Raw genomic sequence first — 23,583 nt, forward strand, 5'->3', positions numbered from 1 at the left:
GGTTCTACGTTCCTGTGACCAGTCTCGCCAGACCCCTCTACATCTATTGTTTTTACAATAAAAGATTGGACTGTCTCGTTCGTTTCCACACAGAACCCCTCCTAATTTGCATCGGACCTCATCACGGAAAAATTGAATTTTTTTTCCTCAGGTTCTTTGGCCCCAAGAAGAGGGGGAGACCTAAGGGGGGGGGTACTGTTACGCCTAGCGCTCCGGGTCCCCGCTCCTCCCCGGAGCGCGTACGGCGTCTCTCTCTCCGCAGCGCCCCGGTCGGTCCCGCTGACCGGGAGCGCTGCCCTGTCATGGCCGTTGGGGATGCGATTCGCACAGCGGGACGCGCCCGCTCGCGAATCGCATCCCAGGTCACTTACCCGTTCCCGTCTCCTGCTGTCATGTGCTGGCGCGCGCGGCTCCGCTCTCTAGGGCGCGCGCGCGCCAGCTCCCTGAGATTTAAAGGGCCAGTGCACCAATGATTGGTGCCTGGCCCAATTAGCTTATTGTGTTCACCTGTGCACTTCCCTATATCTAGTCACTTCCCTTGCACTCCCTTGCCGGATCTTGTTGCCTTAGTGCCTAGTGAAAGCGTTCCCTAGTCTGTTCCTAGTCCGTGTTCCTGACCTCCTGCCGTTGCCCCTGACTACGATCCTTGCCGCCTGCCCCCGACCTTCTGCTACGTCCGACCTTGCTTCTGCCTACTCCATTGTACCGCGCCTATCTTCAGCATCTTCAGCAGCCAGAGAGGTAAGCCGTTGCTAGTGGATACGACCTGGTCACTACCGCCGCAGCAAGACCATCCCGCTTTGCGGCGGGCTCTGGTGAAAACCTGTAGTGGCTTAGAACCGGTCCACTAGCGCGGTCCTCTCCATCCCTCTCTGGCACAGAGGATCCACTACCTGCCAGCCGGCATCGTGACAGGCATGGAACATCTTAGCTATGAGGAGCGATTAAAGGAGTTACAATTGTTTAGTCTTGAGAAGAGATGTTTAAGGGGGGATATGATAAATGTATATAAGTATATTAATGGCCCATACAAAAAATATGGAGAAAAACTGTTCCAGGTTAAACCCCCCCGAAGGACGAGGGGGCACTCCCTCCGTCTGGAGAAGAAAAAGTTTAGTCTCAAGGGGCGACACGCCTTCTTTACCGTGAGGACTGTGAATTTATGGAACGGTCTACCTCAGGAACTGGTCACAGCAGGAACAATTAACAGCTTTAAAACAGGATTAGATACATTCCTGGAACAAAATAACATTAATGCTTATGAAGAAATATAAAATCTCATCCCTACCCCAAAATCTCGCCACACCCCTACCCTTCAATTCCCTGGTTGAACTTGATGGACGTATGTATGTCTTTTTTCAACCGTACTAACTATGTAACTATGTAGGTGTAAGAGCAACCACCAAACAAAACTGCACCCCCTACAGGAGTCATGAGATTTCAGCCATGCTGGTCATATATTATGATATCCTCTACTGACTGTCATAGAAGCTACAGTAAAGTTAAACAATTTTCTATTGTTTTCTTACAAAATTTTGGTTGGTTTGTTAGAAATCTTTTGCTAGTTTTGGGAAACCCCCAACAAGCAGGCTGTTCATGGATCTTACTGTAGATTTTTTGCCTTTGGAATATGTTGACAAAGTGACTTCCAAATAATATGATTTCCATCTGAATTTCTACAGCCTGGTACAAGAATGAGCCAAAACAAGTTTATTTATCTGCTTATTTATGGCTCATTCTCAGAACAAATGCTGATAGTTTCCATACACATTTTCTTCTATATTACGGAATGGAATAGAAAGCTAACAGCCCAAATGTTAAAAAGAACTGTAAACAAAATGTTGTATGACTATGTAAATGAGAAATCTATATTTTGTTCATAACCATGACCAAAGTGTTATGCTATTAAAGAGATAGAGGAGGAGCATAAATATACAGATCCTGATTGTTTCCAATCACATCTAGGTAGTAGAACAAATTGGAAAAACAAGTAAAAAGGGAAATGATGAAGATATATTATAAAGACACTAGATATTGTGTTTACTTACTGGATCTGGGGTTTTCATGTCTTAAACTGTACCTGTTGTTTGCAAAAACTTCTTCTATAGTGTAGATACCATAAGTATAATTGTAATATACATAGTTTAAAAACATTGTATATTCTTGGGTAAATGCTGTTCCTGCAGAGACCAAATATAGTAAGTGTGGGTGGGACAGGCAGACCTCTGTGCAAGCTCCTGGCTTGTCACAGAGCCTCAGTGCACAGAGCCCTGCTTGTCCTCAGTGTACAGAGCCCTGCTTGTCCTCAGTGTACAGAGCCCTGCTTGTCCTCAGTGTACAGAGCCCTGCTTGTCCTCAGTGTACAGAGCCCTGGTTGTCCTCAGTGTACAGAGCCCTGCTTGTCCTCACTGCACAGAGCCCTGCTTGTCCTCACTGCACAGAGCCCTGCTTGTCCTCACTGCACAGAGCCCTGCTTGTCCTCAGTGTACAGAGCCCTGCTTGTCCTCAATGCTCAGAGCCCTGCTTGTCCTCAGTGTACAGAGCCCTGCTTGTCCTCAGTGTACAGAGCCCTGCTTGTCCTCACTGCACAGAGCCCTGCTTGTCCTCAGTGTACAGAGCCCTGCTTGTTCTCAGTGAACAGAGCCCTGTTTGTCCTCAGTGCACAGAGTCCTGCTTGTCCTCACTGCACAGAGCCCTGCTTGTCCTCACTGCACACAGCCCTGCTTGTGCCCACTGCACAGAGCCCTGCTTGTCCTCACTGCACAGAGCCCTGCTTGTCCTCAGTGTACAGAGCACCGCTTGCCTCAGTGTACAGAGCCCTGTTTGTCCTCAGTGTACAGAGCCCCGCTTGTCCTCAGTTTACAGAGCCCTGCTTGTCCTCAGTGTACAGAGCCCTGCTTGTCCTCAGTGCACAGAGCCCTGTTTGTCCTCAGTGTACAGAGCCCCGCTTGTCCTCAGTTTACAGAGCCCTGCTTGTCCTCAGTGTACAGAGCCCTGCTTGTCCTCAGTGCACAGATCCCTGCTTGTCCTCACTGCACAGAGACCTGCTTGTCCTCACTGCACAGAGCCCTGCTTGTCCTCACTGCACAGAGCCCTGCTTGTGCCCACTGCACAGAGCCCTGCTTGTCCTCACTGCACAGAGCCCTGCTTGTCCTCAGTGTACAGAGCCCTGCTTGCCTCAGTGTACAGAGCCCTGCTTGCCTCAGTGTACAGAGCCCTGCCTGTCCTCTGTGTACAGAGCCCTGCTTGTCCTCAGTGTACAGAGCCCTGCTTGTCCTCAGTGTACAGAGCCCTTTTTGTCCTCAGTGCACAGAGCCCTATTTGTCCTCAGTGTACAGAGCCCTGCTTGTCCTACAGTGTACAGAGCCCTGCTTGTCCTCAGTGCACAGAGTCCAGCTTGTCCTCACTGCACAGAGCCCTGCTTGTCCTCACTGCACAGAGCCCTGCTTGTCCTCACTGCAGAGAGCCCTGCTTGTCCTCACTGCACACAGCCCTGTTTGTCCTCACTGCACAGAGGCCTGCTTGTCCTCAGTGTACAGATCCCTGCTTGTCCTCAGTGTACAGAGCCCTGCTTGCCTCAGTGTACAGAGCCCTGCTTGTCCTCAGTGTACAGAGCCCTGCTTGTCTTCAGTGTACAGAGCCCTGCTTGTCCTCAGTGTACAGAGCCCTGCTTGCATCAGTGTACAGAGCCCTGCTTGTCCTCAGTGTACAGAGCCCTGCTTGTCCTCAGTGTACAGAGCCCTGCTTGTCCTCAGTGTACAGAGCCCTGCTTGTCCTCAGTGCACAGAGCCCTGCTTGTCCTCAGTGCACAGAGCCCTGCTTGTCCTCAGTGTACAGAGCCCTGCTCGTTCTCAGTGTACAGAGTCCTGCTTGGGGTTTTCAGGTAAAAAAAAATATATTATGTCCTATCCACAGGATAGGGGATAAGTAACTGATTGCTGGGGGTACTACCACTGGGACCCCTTGGGATCTATCGGACTGGCACCCTGACTCTCAGTGATGCACTAGTCTCATGGTGGAATTAACTAATCAGTCACGCAGCTCCAACGACACCATAGGCAAACCAGGTATATAGACTCTGCTGCAGGTGGCATCCACCTGGGTTCATCCTCCTTGTAAGGGTTTTTTCTAGGTATACCAGTCCTACATCTTGTAAATTAGAGGTAACTCACCTGTTTGACCCAGACATTGGTTGTCATCATCTGGTTCTTCTCATCCTGGAAAGAATATAAATGGCATTAACATGACATATGTTACATATTAATAAGACAGTTATGACAATGACTAGCTGGGCTGAAATAAGACACCAGAGCTGACATTGATTGACCTTAAAGGGAACTTGTAAATACCTTTAGCATGTTATAGAGCAGAAGGAACTGAGCAGATTGATATATAGTTTTATGGGATTTAATATAATATGGACTGCAATTTTGCTCATTCTGGGCTTAGGAGTCCAGTGGGCGGTCCTAATCAGTGATTGATAGAGTGCTTACAGACATGGCTACCAGTCACCAGAACCACTAAGCCCAGAATGAGAAGAACATTAAATGAATAACTGGGGTCTTCTGGTGTATCCTCTGGTATTCTCTTGGGCCATTCCACTAAGGGCTACATGGGCATGGGTAGAAATTTTAAAAAAGCATGGTGGCTCAGCTCCAATGTTGAACTTTAATCTAATATTGGTCTTACATCTGTATGGTTACTATTAGTTTTTACTCCAGTCTTTAGGGTCTTCTGTGAGCCCCAAAGGACACGGAACGTGAAATGAGACTAACTAGACACTCTTGGCTAACTGTTTTTAGCAGAATCATCTTCTACGTCATCTGCCACATAAATGGATAACAGTACTACCAATGTCAAGTGCTGGTTTGGTCAGGGTGCCTGCACAGACTTTGCTCATGTGACTGTCAGCGGACTGTCTCCCTGTGAAGGAACTTGCAAGTTGATTAGTTTCATTTGGAACTGTGCAATGCTGCATTTTCCCTGTGGGGGCGCTGAAGGTAAATTAAGCACTTCCTCTAATGTTCTAACACAGATGATAACTTGTTACTACACACTGATATGGTGTAGATCCGTTCAGATCCTCGCCCCCTGTTCCCGTGCTAGGACTGGAGGGTGGCGTGCCCTTCCGAAAACGAACAGCAATATGGGAAAGGGTACAGCACCAGGAAGGCAGGTAAATGTGTCTTTATTCAGGCATCAGTAAAATAGGATACACCAAAACGTAGTAGCCTTGGTACATATTTACCTGCCTTCCTAGTGCTGGATACTTTCCCATATAACTTGTTACAACAGGTTCAACAGTGGGGAAAACATCAATCAGTTTATCATTGGGGGATTCTATTAACTAAAAGAAATGTTCAAAGCAAGGAATCCCATTAAAGGGGTTTGTCCAGTTAAAGAAAACCCATTTTCATACACCCTATCAGAAATTTCTGAGATAATAGGGGATGAACTCTAGCTATCTAGATCCTAATCTCATGGAGAGTAGCTACACACTGTGTCTATTGCTCTGGAGAATCTCTACTGTTCAACACTTCACGAACTTCCCATTGATAAGAATTAGCAGTATGTAATGCTTAATTCCTCCTGTGGAGGCAGTGCAGAGAAATTTAACACCTACTGCCATATTTCCACACAGATTACAGCTGATCATTCGGGGTCCTAGCAGGGGGATACCTTGTGGAGAGCCCCTTTTAACTAATGACCTTGATTATTTTGCTGGCAGGGCATGCTGGTATTTGTGTTTCCAGTCTTGATTATATATATCTGTTGTCATTCCTTCACATATCTGCCCGTTACAGAGAAGAATTCAGAGGGTGCCAGCTACTTTCTGCTATACAATTCCCATGCCCGCCCCAGGCTGAGCCTTTCTTCCGCTCTTGCCATAGCACCACCTGCTACATAAGCGCTTGGTGCAGTGAGAGGGTGTTCTGCCAGTCGTGCTCAGTGTGTACAGTAATGCCGAGCCCATTCTGTACGTGCCAACAAAGCCCGGGGATAATTGATTATCCGGATGAAGGATATAATGGGTAAACATACATAGAGCTGGAGGCGGCCTTAATACCATTAGTGACTCATGCCCAGCACTATCAATTATTGAGGCGGCTTCACACCACCAAGTGCTGTCATTACTATTTACAAGAATAAAAATTTGGAGGTGGGGGTGGGGTGGATGTGCTATGTCTGTCATAACAACAGAATGTCAGGATTGGTGGTATTTTATCTATACATATAGTAATGGGTTTCTTTGCGCAATTTTACTGATTTAATTTGCTATTGTTATTATCACTCAGCTTTCCATTGTTCTGAATGTGAATGATTTGCAGTGTGACAATGCAAAATTGCCTTTCAGGAACCAGGAAAAGCTGGTTGATATCCTCTGTAGGAGTGGTAATTGGTGTTCGATTTGTCAAGATGTTTCTGTTCTGAATTGCTTAGTACAGACATGTGCACCATAGGTGGTCTCTGTAGGAACCATGAGGAGTTTAGAATATATAACAGTGTCAATATAGTCATAGTTATTGTCCCCAAGCTTTCTTACTGTCCTGAATGGCTAGTACAAACATGCGGCATTGGAAACCGACTCCTAGTGCAATACTGAAAAACTTATTTTTAGATCCTTGGTAAAGCTATATGCTAACCTCTGTAGGAGTGGTAATGGGTGTCAAATAATTAATGATGTGGTTTTAAAAGTAGAAAAAATTCCCCAGTCCTGGCGTTCTCCCAATAAAATGGTGTTCTTTATTTTTCCATCATTCATACATACAGTGGTAGCAACACTCAACGCGTTTCTAGCTCGGACTGAACTCTTTATCAAGACTTGCATGGTTAGGAACATAGAATGAACCTGCTTTATACAGCTATACAGTAAAACTTCCGTGCTGTGAATACACCCATCCCGTGACTTCAGTGTGGATATAGAAATATGGTGGCTTTAAAGGGGAACTACCGTGGAAAACTTTTCTTTTTTAATCAACTGGTGCCAGAAAGTTAAACAGATTTGTAAAGTACTTCTATTAAAAAATCCTAATCCTTCCAGTACTTTTTAGGGGCTGCATACTACAGAGGAAATGTTTATCTTTTTGGATTTCTCTTATGTTACGACCACAGCTCTCTCTGCTGACCTCTGCTGTCCATTTTAGGAACTGTCCAGAGCAGCATATGTTTGCTATGAGGATTTTCTCCTGACCTGGACAGTTCCTAAAATGAACAGCAGAGGTCAGCAGAGACCACTGTGGTCGTAAGATAAGAGAAATCCAAAAAGATAAACATTTCCTCTGTAGTATACAGCCCCTAAAAAGTACTGGAAGGATTAAGATTTTTTAAGGGTGCGTTCCCACAGGGCGTATACGCAGCGTAATGTGTGTAGTGAGTTTTGTAGGCACACATAGGGCTGCCGGCGGAAAGCCCTGTGTGTATAGTGAGCGAGGGATACGCAGCGTATTTCCCGCTGCTGCCATAAATTTTGCCCAGCGTAAAATACGCTGCGTATATGCCCTGTGTGAACGCACCCTTATAGAAGTTATTTACCGATCTGTTCAACTTTCTGGCACCAGTTGATAAAAAAAAAAAAAATGATTGCTATGGTAGTACCCCTTTAATTCAGTATAAACATCAGACCCGGCGCTAATAACTAAAATAATCATAAAATGCCATAATAAACATTAAATAAAAACAATGTATCATAGATACTGTAAAAACATACAGATCTCCCATATTGCCATCTAAACTGAAGATTTGGGTACTATAACCACATACCAACGTATCAGGACTTGCTGCTGGGTTCGGTCTCTCTGCGCTGCGCTGGCAATGCAGCAGTGCATACATGTCCCGTTGTATGTCTTGGGTCCTGAGTGAGGATCTCAATGCATGTTGATCGTAGGTGAATCTAGGCACTGTCACAACATGTTGCCGTAGAGCAATCAGTCCAATTTCTGATTGCGCTACGGAGGCATGTTGTGACAGTACCTAGGTTCACCTACGATCAAAATACATTGAGATGTGTATTAGGGATCGACCGATTATCGGTTTGGCCTATATTATCGGCCGATAATCACGATTTTGGACATTATCGGTATTGGCAATTACCTTGCCGATATGCCGATAATGCCCCGCCCCACCACCCCCTGGCCAGAGACAACCATCGCCGCCGCTGCCCCATTGCCTCCCCCCATCCTCTGCCAACATACCGCTGCCCCATCGCCTCCCCCCATCCTCTGCCCACATACTGCCGCTGCCCCATCGCCTCCCCCCATCCCGGTGTTATAATTACCTGTTCCCGGGGTCCGCAACCCTTCTTGCTCCTGTGCTGTTGCTCTGCGCTGCGCAATGACGAGTGACGTCCCCAACGCGACGTCACCGTCAGTGTGCGCAGTGACAGCGCAGGACGCCAACGGATCCAGAAGGATCACGGACCCCCGGGAACAGGTAATTATAACACCGGGAATGGGGGGAGGCGATGGGGCGGTGGAGGTATGTGGGCAGAGGATGGGGGTAAGTGATGGGGCGGCGGCGGTATGTGGGCAGAGGATGGGGGGGCGAATGGGCAACTGTGGTGTTTAGACTCAGGACCCCAGGACAGGCAGGGGGAGAGAAGCGGGCGGTGGCAGCGGAGGTCTCTGGTACCACAAAAGCCGCTGCATTTAATTGATTTAAAGTGCTCGCTTTAAATCATTGATCCGCAACGGCTTCTGCCCCACTGGGGGGGGGGGGGGTCTTTGAAATAGCCGATAACTTATACCGGAATATCAGTATAAGTTATTGGCTATTGGCCTGAAAGGTGACAGATTATCGGTATCGGCCCTAAAAAATCGCAGCGCAGAGATACCGAACCCAGCAGTGAGTACCGAACTGATCGTGCTACGGCAGTATGTGGTTATAGTACCCAAATCTACCATTTAGATGGCATTATGGGAGATCTGTATATTTTTACAGTATCTATGATACAATGTTTTAATTTAATGTTTATTATGGCATTTTATGATTATTTTAGTCATCAGTGCCGGGACTGATGTCTATACTGAATTAAAGCCGCCATGTTTCTACACCCATCACTGAAGTCACGGGATGGTTGTATTCGTTTCCCGGTCTTATCCACAGCATGGAAGTTTTACTGTATGTCTGTATAGAGCGGGTTCATTCTATGTTCCTAACCATGCAAGTCTTGATAAAGAGTTCCGTCCGAGCTAGAAACGCGTTGAGTGTTGCTACCACTGTATGTATGAATGTATAAAGAACACCATTTTATTGGGAGAACGCCAGGACTGGGGAATTTTTTCTACTTTCAAAACCACTGCTACCTGCCGACATCCTGTGGGGATCGGGTGCTCCAGGGCTGCTGACCCTCTCCTATGTTATACCTTAACAGACATTATGCTCTCAGCATAACCAACTTCACAAAGCACAACTGATCTTCCCCTCTTATAGAATAATTGTCATCTTGCGTAATACACTAGGATCGCGCTCCTGTACTTTTCTTGTTTTCTCAGTTAAATAACTAATGATGTCAGTATAGTCAGTGTTATTGTCACTCTGCTTTCCTTTGTTCTAGTACAGAGATGTGCAGCAGTGCAGTGTGACATAACAGAATTGCCTTTAAGGAAGCTTGAAAAGATATTCAAATGCAAATTTTTGATGTCACTCCGCTTTCCTATTGCCCTGGATGGTTGATATAGAGATGCAGCATTGGGAGCTGGCTCATGGTGTGATGTTACAAAATTACTACCTAGAAAAGCTGGGTTAATACATCTGTAGGAGTTATGCCAAATCTTTATTGGTGGGAACCATAGCAGCAGACATCCATCTTTCCTATACCCTCAAAAAGCAATATCGGAATGAGGAATGTATCAGTCACTACTTGACTAAGCAGGAATCTGGGAAAGCTGGGTGAAATTCAACATGGTCCTTCCCTGGAACTTCTATCTAGGCTGTTACCTAGCATTCCTAAGCTCTTGAATGGAAATTCTGCCTCTTTATGCAGGGATACATTTATGTTTTCCTAAAGGGAGAATCATCTTTACACGTCTATTCTAAAAGCATTTCACATTTAAAAACATTCAAACAAATATCCATCATTGATGCATCAGGCGTACGCAGTCAGATCATTCAGGAGTCTAGGAAAGCTGTAATGAAGCTATGATATCAGTACATACCTCATCACTTCTTAACCAGGCACAATTGCCACTCATGAGTTTGGGAAAGATGTGTGACTTTAACTACTCTTTGATAAATAGCTATAATGGTTGTTACCCAGCTTTCTGAGACACCGTACCATTTATAGTGGGAAAGGGAATGCTCTGTAAAAATACTAATGGGCAATATTATGGAGCCAGTTAATGTCATTACCGTATGTGAAGAGGCAATTTGGACAGAACTGATGGTTTTTCTGGCACAGACCCAGCAGCACAATGTACAGTGAGAATATTCATCAGAGTAAAAAGACTCTTCACCTCCATGACTACATCCACTCAGGCTGCACCATGGTTCATAAATATTACCAAATCTATCACCACATCTGGGGTTCATGGAGGTCTTTAAAGACCATACAGAAAGAGGGTGTAGAAAACAAATGTGCTAAATTTCATTCCTCATGAGGAAAAGTGGAACATTCTAACAAGCCCAGGACAAGTTTTAGGTATTACCCTGAAGTTAGGTGGTCCTGACTTTCTGGACCACCTAACTTAATCAAAGGTCCAATCACATCACATTTCACCTCACGTTTGAAATCATAGGGGTCAACTGTGAGATGGAGGTTAAAAGAATGTCCTTTCAGCCTCAGTCAGGCTGGTCTACACCAGTACACGATAAAAAATGAAGTATATATGGGATACAAGGGTGTCCTCCTGATGTATACCGCAAATGGAAAGCCACAACATATCCAATAGTAAAGGCATACAGTGGAATATGTTACCCACTCCTAGATGTAACCCCTGGGGATGCTCTAATGACATCACTATTTATATACAGACCAATATTTTATATGAACAGTTACATCACTGGGGACATGATGGCAGATGGACCCAATAGACCAAAAAGATTGGGACTTCTACATCATGACCAGCTATGAGCTGCCATGACCCATTGGTATAAACCTTGTCCAGCATGTATAGCTCAACCATGTTCTTCTCCATTCATGGACTTTTAGAGTTTTTGATCTATCTTCTGATCATGAAGAGAAGACCAAGGTTGACATAGATAAAGCCTGTGAGCTCTGACCATTGCAGATTCTCCATATGAAAGGGTTCCAGGACAAGTTATCTGAACCCTCAGTGATGAACAAAGAATGTCCTACTTTGGGAATGCCAAAGATTTCAATGATGCCTTTAAGCGTACCTGTCAGATCCTACAAAAAATAAATAAATAATTAATAATAATAATAATAATAATAATATGTTACTCAGTACCTAATCCTGACCATGTACATCTAATCTTTATGCCTCTATCACCTATATTTATTATAAAAATCCCTCTTTTCATTAGCTCACAGTGTTAGAAATCCTCTCAGTGGAAGGGGGCGTGTCCCTCCCTTGTGGTGGTGGGAGGTGATTGGTTTGTGTGCTCATGCAACCTTGTCCATCTGTCATCTCTTGTCCATGACTCATGGACAAGCCTGATGCTGCTGCAGGACTGGTTAGTGTCCCAGTAGTTATGGTGACCCCTAGTGGTTGGTTTTTCAGGGGCCGTTTTCTTTATTTAATATTCAAAACATTTTAAACAACCATATTATAAAATGTCTTTCATTTTCCTCAGTAACAACATATAAAGAGTTCATGGATCTGAAAGTGCCCGTTTAAGCTGAGTAGTGGTAAATGATGTCATTGATGCTAAAGATAAATAGAGGTAGACTTCCCCTTTAAGGCTATATCACTATTATAGACACAGGGCCGCATTAGTGAACACTATCATAGGGTGGTGGTAGGGAGGTGCCCATGGAGAAAACTATTATCAATGTTAGAAAAAACTACATCTGATTGGTTACCAAACACAACATGACTTTTTGCAATCTCTTAATATTGACATCTCCCCCCTGCTGTGTTGTATTGACTTTTCAAACAAGTTCTTACCCTTCAGGAGCCTTGTGGGATTCTTAAAAATTGGGTAAGCTCCTAACTAATTAGGAAAAACAAGTGTTTTAATTACTATAAATACATCCTAATTGTGGCCCTCGGGGAGCCAAACATCTGTACAAGAACCCAAATGTTTATTTATGCATCAGTCAAAGTCTTGGGATTGTGCAGGAGGAGATTAAAGGAAAGTCTTGCAGAAAACAAACTCCCAGTAGCTTCTTCAGATGCCGGTATGATAAAAAAAAGGAAATAAAAAAAAGAATATTTAAGGTGGAAGCCAACAATATTCCAATATGTACTGATCTCTTCTTCATGGAGATCGGGGCAAGTCCTTTAATTCGGAAAATCCTTAAAGGGGTACTCAACTCCCCAGCATTCGGAACATGCTTCTGGGGTCACCTCTCCCCCTCAATGTAAGTCTAGGCTTATTTGCAAATGTATAATAGCAAAATTTGCCCCCACAATCAGTTGTTAATGGCAATTAAGCCTAAAAGCCAGTGCTGTTTCCCTGCAGTGCCTCCCCAGGTGAAATTAAGCATTACACTGTGCACATTCTATTTTGTGGGTTGTCTACCTAATGCATGGAGAGAAAAAAAATCCTTATAGTCTATTGATGGAGTTCCCAAGTAAGAGGCCCATCCCTGTCTAATAAAGGGGTTATCCAGGAATAGAAAAACAGAGCTACTCCCTGTCTGTCTCCAGGTTGGGTGTGGTATTACAACTTGGCTCCATTCACTTCAATGGAACTGAGCTGCAGAACCACACCCAACCTGGAGACAGATGGAGAGCGTTTTTTAAAATAAATTAGCTCTGTTTTTCTATTCCTGGATAACCCCTTTAAAGGGGTATTCCAGTGAAAAACAATTTTAAATGACTTCTATTAAAAAAAATCTAAATCCTTCCAGTACTTATCAGCTGCTAAAGTTGAGTTGTTCTTTTCTGTCAGACAACAGTGCTCACTGCTGACACCTCTGTCTGTCTCAGGAACTGTCCAGAGTAGGAGCAAATCCCCATAGCAAACCTCTCCTGCTCTGGACAGTTCCTGAGACAGACAGAGGTGTCAGCAGAGATTACTTTTGCCAGACAGAAAAGAACAACTCAACTTCAGCAGCTGATAAGTACTGGAAGGATTAAGATTTTTTAATAGAAGTAATTTACAAATCTGTTTAACTTTCTGGAGCCAGTTGATATGACATTTATTTTTTATTTTTACTGGAATACCCTTTTAACTTCGAATCGTCTAAGGGTATGATCACACTGCGGAATCTCTGCTCCGATTCAGACAGGCGGACGCCGATGAAGATACTTCAACGGTAGGACCGCGGGGCATTCGCAGGGCACTTGCGGAATTCCAAAAAGAATGAACATGTACTTTCTTTGCGCAGAACAATTTCAGCGGTGGACTTGCCCGCCGCTGAAATTCCGCAGTGTGAACGGGTCTCGAGGAAGCCCCTTTTATACTGATGGGAATGTTCACTGCACGGAATTCTACTCATGGAATTTCGCGGGAATTCCGCAGTGTGAACATACCCTAACAGGGTATTTTAACATGTTTTCCTTCAGGGCTCCTGTCACACATAGTTTCTTTTTGTATTTTTTTGCAGTACATTTTATTAAATCTGCTTTCCATTCATTCTCTATGGGAGCTGCCCAAAAAAAAAGGTGAGTTCCATCTTGTGGATAGAGCAAATGTCTTAGGTCTCATGCTTGTAGAGGAATATCTTATAGATGGTTAATAGAAGGGGCTACAACAATGCAAACTTAGTTCCAACCCCCTTTACCCCATAGTTATGCCCAGTTGGCCAGTTTTCTACAACTCTATTGGGGAGATTTATCAAAACCTGTGCAGTGGAAGAGTGGTCCAGTTGCCCATAGCAACCAATCAGATTGCTTCTTTCATTTTCCACAGACCTTTTTAGAGGCCTGTGGAAAATGAAAGAAGCAATCTGATTGGTTGCTATGGGCAACTGCACCACTCTTCCTCTGCACAGGTTTTGATAAATCTCCCCCTATGACTCCACAGTTATCGCAAAACTACTACTCCCAGCATGCCCAGATGGCCTATGACTGTCAGAGCTATAAGGAGCACAGAACTAGCCAATGTCTGACTGAGGAGAATATTAATGTTAATAAACATGAGCCACCATCTCAATCATTAGTCCATAGGTGGCTTAAAGGGTTGGCTCAGGATCAGCAGCGTGAAGGAGGCAAAGCTGCAATACCACACAGAAAGAACATGTGGTCAGGAGTGGCACTGTTTTAGGAATAAAGCATCCTTTTTATATTAAGATACAACCTCTTTAAAAGCCATATAGTAAAATGTTCCACAGAAATGAATAGGCACTTACCACATCAATAAGTTGAGCAATGGAAAGACCAAAACGCACAAGAACCGCATCAGATATATTGGCAACAGGACGGGACCACTTGTTGTACCCCAGGAAAAGCTTTTTCAGTAATCTCTCTTCTGCATGGGCACGGGTCTCGATGTGACACAGAGCTAGAAGAAGAAGAGAGAAATGATGTGTTACTCCTTGTTACTCCTTGGAAAGAACATCACATCTGGACTGTAATTCTGAAGACCATGGCAACATTAGACATGGAATGACCACCAATCCCAAGGAGGTAAAAAGAAGCAAGAATATAAATGTATAGCGAGGTGTTGGGTCCAGGCTCTTTTTCACCATGGCAGATATTTAGTTCAGTGTTAAAGGGGTTCTCCACTGACCCAGCGTTTGGAACATTTAGTTCCAAAAGCTGGGTGCTGGGCTGCGGGGTCGTGACATCACGGCCACGCCCCTTTGTTACATCACCCACGCCCCCTCAATGCAAGTCTATGGGAGGGGGCGTATGCCCCCTCCCATAGACTTACATTGAGGGGGTGTGGCCGTGACATCACGACCCCGCACCCAACTTTCGGAACTAAATGTTCCGAAATCTGGGGCAGTGGAGTACCCCTTTAAAGCCTTTCATCTAAAAACTCTTGCAAAGGCAAAGTAGCTTGATGGCGTCCATCACTACCAGTGCACAAGGACACCACTGAAGATGACATTGATAGTAAATACTCTATCATGGAAACCTGAGCACATAGAGGAAGGGGATAGAGGAGTAGCAGCGCCAGACCATGTATCTTTGTTTGCATGTGTTACGAAAAAGAGTCCCTGGAGATTGTCAGGTCCCCTTCTATCAAAAAGCTGAGTCATGAGACCTTTATCGTCACTATTCCATGCTAGCTTAATTGTGAACTGTGATTTGATGAGAGAGACATCAGTATTCCTAGACTGTATGACAAGCCGACCCTGGCATAATGGTGTGAGAGAAAGAAGATGCCTATGAAGAGTACATTTAGGGCAGCTGGAGAGACCGTTGAGACCAGAGTTCCTCTATGGAATAGCACAAAGCCCTGAAGTGGGGTCTACTTGTAATATCCCACAATGGGTAAAACATTGCGTAGTGAATGAGCACTGTCGGAAGTCGGGTGTAGCTAAGCAGAGCACTCACCTCCCCCTCCGGTTTTCACGTGAACAGTTTGAATAATGAAGTCAGGGCAGCGGACGGAATATAGATGAGGCAGGGGAGACCAGCCAGTCGGCTCCCCGCCTCCAATGCGCACTGGAGTCCATTAGGAATAAAGGTACTTACCAATAGAACTCTGCACCTCCCAATGGATTTATGTGAGTGACCCAAATTTTAAAGCAGTTCACCCACACTATAACCCAGTATACTGGAGTCAGTTTCTCTTTTATAACATGTCACTCATTTATACGCCATTTGGTGATAGCAGTATCCGAAAGTATACAAAGGGTTACTGTACTACTCTGCAGTCACATGCTGCAGGGTTCACATAGAGTTTACTTACAAAGTACACCACAGCACCAAAACAGTAGTGTTTTTCCACAGGAAGTAGGGAAATGTGAGGTACCCTGTAAAAACCAAAGCACATGTCAGGTACATGTGTATCAAGGTCTATAAAAAGCCTGGTCACCTGCCCTGAGATGTGGACGAGTTGAGACCCAGAGAGAGAGCTATAGACAGACCATGCCGCCTGTTTACCTAGCCTGTTTCACATGGACATAATGTCCAGGAGTGAAATGCTGCCCCATAAAAAAAAAAGTACTATGCCATTGCATATCAGGAGGACATGATAAAAAAAAACACAATTCGGGGGTTTTGTATATTGTAACTTTAACGCCATTTACCGTACGGGATTAATAATGTTATATTTTCATAGGTCGGACAATTATGGTGATAGCTAATATGTTTATTTTTATTGTGTTTTACATGTTTTTTTTATATGGAAGAAGGGAAAAGGGGGGTGATTTGGACTTTTGATATGGAAGGGATTAATGTGTGTGTTTTAAACTTTATTTTGATTTTTTACACTTTATTGGTCCCTTAGGGGACTTTTAGGAGGATTCATTAGACTCCTAATATAGATCAATGCAGTTTTATTGAACTCCATTGATCTGTAGCTCCACACTCCATTGATAAAGCCTGGTTCAGCCAGGCTCTATCAATAACGGACACCAGGGAACAAGAGGTAAGCCCTCCGGCTACCTCTACAGTGGATCACCCAGTGATCGTGCTGAGGGGGGGGGGGGGGGGGGCAATCCACCCCATTGGACCACCAGGGATGTTTTAAATTTCCCTTTAGACGCCGCTGTTAGCGACAGAGCTTTCAAAATATGATGGGAGTTGTAGCTTTGCAACAGCTGGAGAGCCATTTGAACCAAGGTGATTAGTAGAGGTCCCAGCAGTCACACCAAAAAAATGGGCTGCTTATTCTAAAGTGCCCAGGCATATTTTTGGTCCCAGTCTGGCCCTAGCTATAAGTCACTTATATAATTGTGTATTTTCCTGACTTTGTGTCTTTCATTACCCTAGGGGCAGAGGGCATTAATCCTTTGTATTCATGACGCCAGCGAGTGGTTTATCCTCTACACCACCCGAAGGAATACCTCTGGATCCTGGGCTAGGCATGGGGGTAAATAATGATTCCAACGCCAAGTTACGGAACAATGACAGCTTTACTGAGTCAGACAGTGGTAACAATCTATAAAGCTCAGCCAGGCCCACGGAGGTAACCAGTGACTTCAGAGACCACAGGGCTTGCTGGGACTTATGGAGGACTGGGACAATTTGTTGCAGAGCCACCCTGACTTGATACAGACTTGACTTGGACTAACTTGACGGAGAATGACTATACCCAGTTTTAAGCTTACCAGGCTTTGACTTGGACCTGGGGGGGTAGTGGACTTGTGGATCTGTGGCTGCGTGGTAGACTTTGGCCTCCTTTGGACTCTAGACACACACCTAGGACTTAACCTCCCTGTAGCTTAACAAAGACTCCAAGAGAGTGAGCTAGCTCCACCCAAGGCTTATATGAGGGAGACTAGGAGGGGTCCCATATGTCACCTTGTAGGTCACCTGGTCACTGGTTCCTCACTGGGTTACAATCACATGACACATTTCTTTAAGGCATAACACATTTTATGTACACTGCGCTATATCACAGGCATAGAAGTAAATATTGTCACGATGCCGGCTGGCGGGTAGTGGATCCTCTGTGCCAGAGAGGGATTGGCGTGGACCGTGCTAGTGGATCGGTTCTAAGTCACTACTGGTTTTCACCAGAGCCCGCCGCAAAGCGGGATGGTCTTGCTGCGGCAGTAGTGACCAGGTCGTATCCACTAGCAACGGCTCAACCTCTCTGGCTGCTGAAGATAGGCGCGGTACAAGGGAGTAGACAGAAGCAAGGTCGGACGTAGCAGAAGGTCGGGGCAGGCAGCAAGGATCGTAGTCAGGGGCAACGGCAGGAGGTCTGGAACACAGGCTAGGAACATACAAGGAACGCTTTCACTGGCACAATGGCAACAAGATCCGGCAGGGAAGTGCAGGGGAAGTGAGGTGATATAGGGAAGTGCACAGGTGAAGACACTAATTGGAATCACTGCGCCAATCAGCGGCGCAGTGGCCCTTTAAATCGCAAAGACCCGGCGCGCGCGCGCCCTAGGGAGCGGGGCCGCGCGCGCCGGGACAGGACCGAGGGAGAGCGAGTCAGGTACGGGAGCCGGGGTGCGCATCGCGAGCGGGCGCTACCCGCATCGCGAATCGCATCCCGGCTGGAAGCAGAATCGCAGCGCCCCGGGTCAGTGGATCTGACCGGAGCGCTGCAGCGGAGAGAGTGTAGCGAGCGCTCCGGGGAGGAGCGGGGACCCGGAGCGCTCGGCGTAACAAATATACAAGGGAACAGGTGAAGGGGGGGGGGCAGGGGTCACTGCATAGATACTGCCGGACAGGGCAGCAAGGGTACAGGGGTGCAACTCCTGTACAGGGCCACCACAAACTCCCCCTCTTAACAACAGCCATCCTCGGCGCCCAGTCCTGGGGGGCGGATGACAGAAAGTGGCCACTGGGGCCTAGAGAAAACATAAGGAGTTCCTAGGGCATTTACAAATGTCCTTCTCAGGGCTGATACACAAATAAATAACTGGGGAAAGAGACCATGTGGCATTGGTGAGAATGTCCTTACAGGCTCCTTTGTTAGCAAGGGTATGGATAACTGGGTTGGTTAGACAAGCGAGGTTTTTGAGTCTCGTAACTGCCGGAGGCTTTCTACCCGAATGCCTTAGCTGCTGGGGCCCTTTGGCTATAGCTACTTTTCCCCAGAACATTATATATTTAAATATACATTTTTTGACCATTTAACAATATTACCTACATAATAACTCTGTCACTATACGTGTTTACCTAGGCTTCCAGGAGAACTCTCTGGCCAGTAGAGCACCCTGTACACAATGGACAGGAAAATGGTTAGACATTTGACATTATTGACTATTATGGAGTGGTAATATACACTGGTTAGCTACAGTCCTGACTAGACATTGCATTTGACTAGTTATATACACAAAGCACTATATACATGACATTAGCATTATCTATGCTAGCCTGACTAAATATTACAGTATTTTATACTAATAACTTTATACAAAGGTACTAATACTCTCTGTACCTGGCTGGTAACTGTCCCTGTGTTGACCTTTGGGATCTGGGCAGCACCACTTCTGGAGTATCGGGAAACCTTGGAGCTTCAGCCGGCTCTTCTTCAAGGAACTCAGGAGCTGGAATTGGTTCAGAACTCGCTGGACTCCAGATCGCTGGCATTTGTGCTGGAGACATTGGAGATATCGGAGACATTGTTGGCACTCTGGAGACAGGCGTGTACACTGGAGCCTATAGACATAGAGCAGGGACTGGCATGTTGACTAACGTTGGTTGGGTTAATCCCTGGGTCGGAGGCTGACAGAAGAATGCTGGCTGACTTGGGGAGAACATAAGGAAATCCATGGACGGATGGATTCCTTCGCCAGGAACATACTCCCTTGACGGTCTGACATCTGGAGGAGGCGGTGCTGGGAGCACTGGTGAATCTTCTTTAAGACAAATCTTAATGCGATTTTGGTGGACGACTTGTGGCTCTTACCCAGACTCCTGAACTTTGTACATGTCGGACTCAGGATAGGGTATAGCCATCATTGTATAGGGCTCTGTCTCCCAGATGGAATCTAATTTGTTAGTCCTTGGGAACTTCCCCAGCCAGACTTTATCACCCACTTGAAGTGGTTTGGCGGAGGCATGGCGGTTGTAGTCTTTTTGTTATCTTTGTTAGGCCTTGCCCATTTTCTTACTGACAATTTCCTTGGCCTCTTGAATCCTTCTCTGATGGTCAGAAACACACTCAAGGGATGCTTGCGGAGAATTGTTGATCGGGGCCTGCAACCCAAATGTCTGGTCTTTCGGCACTTGCCCATGTCGTTCCATCATCAGGAAGAAGGGGGTATATCCGGTGGAGCAGTGTACTGTATGATTGTGGATTTCCAATAACTTGGGTAGTAACCGCAGCAGGTGGATGAAGACTTGGTTGATACGTTCAGAGTCCGTTCCCCAGAGTCCGTTCCCCTGAGGCAGTGGTCCAGAGTTTCTTGCTGTCATGGAAGTGACATAGTTCTTGGAAGAGTTGGGCCTCGAAGGCCATTCCACGGTTGGTTAAGACAGACTCTGGACACCCAAGGGTCTGCACCCATCTGGAGTAGAACATCTGGGCCGCTGTCTTGGCTGTGAGATCTTTGACTGTTACCACGACAACTCATTTGGAGTAATGATCCACCATGGTGAGAGCATTGGTATACCCGGACTGGGTAGGAGACATTTTTACATAGTCTAGCGCGACCAACTGGTTGGGTCTGTCACTCTGGAAGGAATGGAGGGGTGCTGTTGCGTCCTTTCACACATTCTTGGTGACGTTACAGACAGCACATTCACTGCACCATTTCTCAATGTCGCTCCGCATTCCGATCCAATGGAATCTTCGCCTGACAGTAGCTTCAGTCTTGTGGACTCCAAAGTGTCCCGACTGGTCATGGTATACATTGAGCACCATCGCAACAGCTCTTTGGGGAACCAGAAAAAAGAATTTCGGTACAACAGTCCTTTGTACACAAACAGTCGTTTCCTCTTTCACCACAGACGTTTCAACTCGTAGTCACAATGAGCCCGGCGTAGATGGGTTTGTTACCTTTTTCGCCAGAAGGTAGTCCTACAGATGCCCCATAACTTGACTTTCATCTTGGTGAGTCTTCCAGGTATACAGGTCTTCTTTAACCTTTTTGGACCTGGGTTCACCGACCATGAGGGCGGTCACAAGTAGAGATGAGCAAACTTTAGAAAAATTAGATTTGGTCGATTCGCCAAATTTTTCGAAAAAATTTGGTTTGATCCGAATTTATTTGCAGCGAATCTATATTAAAAATGTCTATTTCTGGACTACAGAGAGCCTCAATAGGGGTGTAGAACACTTTGCTTTGTTCTAACATGCATATGAGTGTGCTGGGGTAGGGAAATAATACTGTTATTCAGTACGACTTGCAGATTACAGGCATCGCTTTTAGAATCACTGCCGCAGAGCGGCACAATGACAGTGCCTGGAGGTGGCATCAGTATGAGGATACCATATAGTGGCTAAATGACACAGCTTGGATGTGGCTGAAGCATGAGGAGACCATATAGTGGCTGAATGACACAGCGTGGAGGTGTTGGCAGCATCAGGAGATCATATAGTGGCTAAATGACATAGCGTGGAGGTGTTGGCAGCATGAGGAGACTATATAGTGGCTGAATGACACAGCTTGGATGTGGCTGAAGCATGAGGAGACCATATAGTGGCTGAATGACACAGCGTGGAAGTGTTGACAGCATCAGGAGATCATATAGTGGCTAAATGCCACAGCGTGGAGGTGTTGGCAGCATGAGGAAGCCATATAGTGGCTGAGTGACACAGCTTGGATGTGGCTGAAGCATGAGGAGACCATATAGTGGCTGAATGACACAGCGTGGAGGTGTTGGCAGCATGAGGAGACCATATAGTAGCTGAATGACACAGCCTGGAGCTGGCAGCAGCATGAGTTGACACTAGGGCTTCACAATCCCTTAGATTAAAAGATGAATTTTGAAATTTAAATTGAAGATTTATGGTAGCTAGTGCTACCATAAATTTTTTTTGTCCCAGGCCCAGCAGCATCAGTAAACCGTATATTGACTGAATGACACAGCCTGGAGGCGGCTGAAGCATGAAGAGACCATATAGTGGCTGAATGATAAATCCTGGAGTGGACTGAAGCATGAGGAGACCATATAGTGTCTGAATGGCACAGCCTGTAGTTTTTCAGAAGCATGAGGAGACCATTGAAATTTAAGATTTTTAAATAGAAACTGAGGATTTTGAAATTTAAATTTTAACTCCCAAGTTTTAGTGTCCCGAGCCCCGGCGTGTGGGTACAAAGGACCAAATTTACAAGGAGTCACATGTCACATGGCAGCACAATGACAGAGCCTGGAGGTGGCATCAGTATGAGGAGACCATATAGTGGCTGATTGACTGCCTGGAGTTTGTGGCAGCATGGGGAGACCATATAGTGTCTGAATGGCACAGCCTTGAGTTGGCTGAAGCATGAGGGAACCATATAGTGTCTGAATGGCACAGGCTGGAGTTTGTGGCAGCATGAGGAAACCATATATTGGCTGAATTGCACAGCCTGGGGTTGGCAGAAGCATGAGGACACCGTATAGTGGCTGAATGAGACAGCCTGGAGATGGCAGCAGCAGCATCAGGAGTCCTGAAAGTGAGGAATTTCTGAAACTGGGGACCAGCACCTTAATTATGTTTTACAGTATACATGGCAGCACAATGAGAGAGCCTGGAGGTGGTAGCATCAACATGAGGTGACCATAGAGTAGCACAATTAGAGAGGTTGGAGGTGGCAGCATCAGCATGAGGAGACCATATGGCGGCACAATGACAGAGCCTGGAGGTGGTAGCATCAGCATGAGGAGACCATATGGCGGCACAATGACAGAGCATGGCGGTGGTAGCATTAGCATGAGGAGACCATAGAGCAGCACAATGACAGAGCCTTGAGGTGACAGCAGCAGCATGAGGGCCATGGCAACTTAGGGTTGAGTCTGAGGAACCCACCGACTGTCGGATATCACTTTGGATGAAGTGGATGACCGAGTGAACCGATCAATCACGGCTGCTGGGTTGCTGGTCGAGACACATCTGCTAGCTGACACGGGGAGCTCAGACCTCTCACTGCGACTCCGGCTGCCACACGCACCAACTGTGCTGCAACCTCTGCCTGCGCCAGATAAATTTAGGCTTCTGCCACTCCACTGTGCACGTCCTGGAACTACTCTACCTGACATACTTATTGCGTATATGAGGGGAATACAATACGCTTCACTATGCTTAAAACAGTATTTGTCTACAACAGCAGCAGGTGTTTACTATTCGCTGTCCTTTCACAGTATGTAGGCCCTTGACAGATTAACAGGTAAAAAATAGTACACCACTTATGAGGGCAGAAAAATGCGCTACAGTACACTTATAAAAGAATCTGAGTACAACACCAGCCAGTGAGTACTTTTGCCTGGACTTTCACAGTATGTAGACCCACGATAGATTAACAGGTACAAAATAGTACACTACTTAGAGATGTAGGTATGTAGTATGCACTTTTGAGGGCAGAAAAATGCACTACAGTGCGCTTAAAAATACGTATTTTTGTAAAACACCAGCCGGTGATTACTTTTGCCTGGACTTTCACAGTATCTAGGCCCTTGACAAATGAACAGGTACAAAATAGTACACTACTTAGATGTATGTATGTGGTATGCACTTATGAGGGCAGAAAAATGCAGTACAGTACACTTAAAAAAAGCACAAAAAAGCTGTGTACTAAACACAAAATTGCACTCTGTCAAAGACTATTAGGAATGGACTGCTGGGTATTATACTGTCTACAGACTAATATAACTAGCAAATGATTTGTTGTGGAACAAAGACACAGAATTTCACTGAAAAATTATTCCTGCCTCCTCTGCTAAGGTTTATGAAGTTGAGGCAGCTTGTTGAAATGTAACAGCTATCTGCCCCTCTCTGTAATACAATGCTGAAGAA

General features: G+C 45.6%; 1 protein-coding gene across 1 annotated transcript in view; it reads right to left on the reverse strand.

The window, feature by feature from the left end:
- Positions 1-23,583, reverse strand: part of CHRNA4 (cholinergic receptor nicotinic alpha 4 subunit) — a 100,152-nt gene that overhangs the window by 47,355 nt on the left and 29,214 nt on the right. The window contains exons 2-3 of the mRNA XM_056547759.1: positions 14,417-14,568; positions 4,173-4,217 (exon numbers count right to left, since the gene is read on the reverse strand). Coding sequence (XP_056403734.1) covers positions 4,173-4,217; positions 14,417-14,568 — 197 coding nt within the window. The remainder of the gene's footprint in view (positions 1-4,172; positions 4,218-14,416; positions 14,569-23,583) is intronic.

This window comes from Hyla sarda, chromosome 12, assembly GCF_029499605.1.
Source record: "Hyla sarda isolate aHylSar1 chromosome 12, aHylSar1.hap1, whole genome shotgun sequence".
NCBI lineage: Eukaryota > Metazoa > Chordata > Amphibia > Anura > Hylidae > Hyla > Hyla sarda.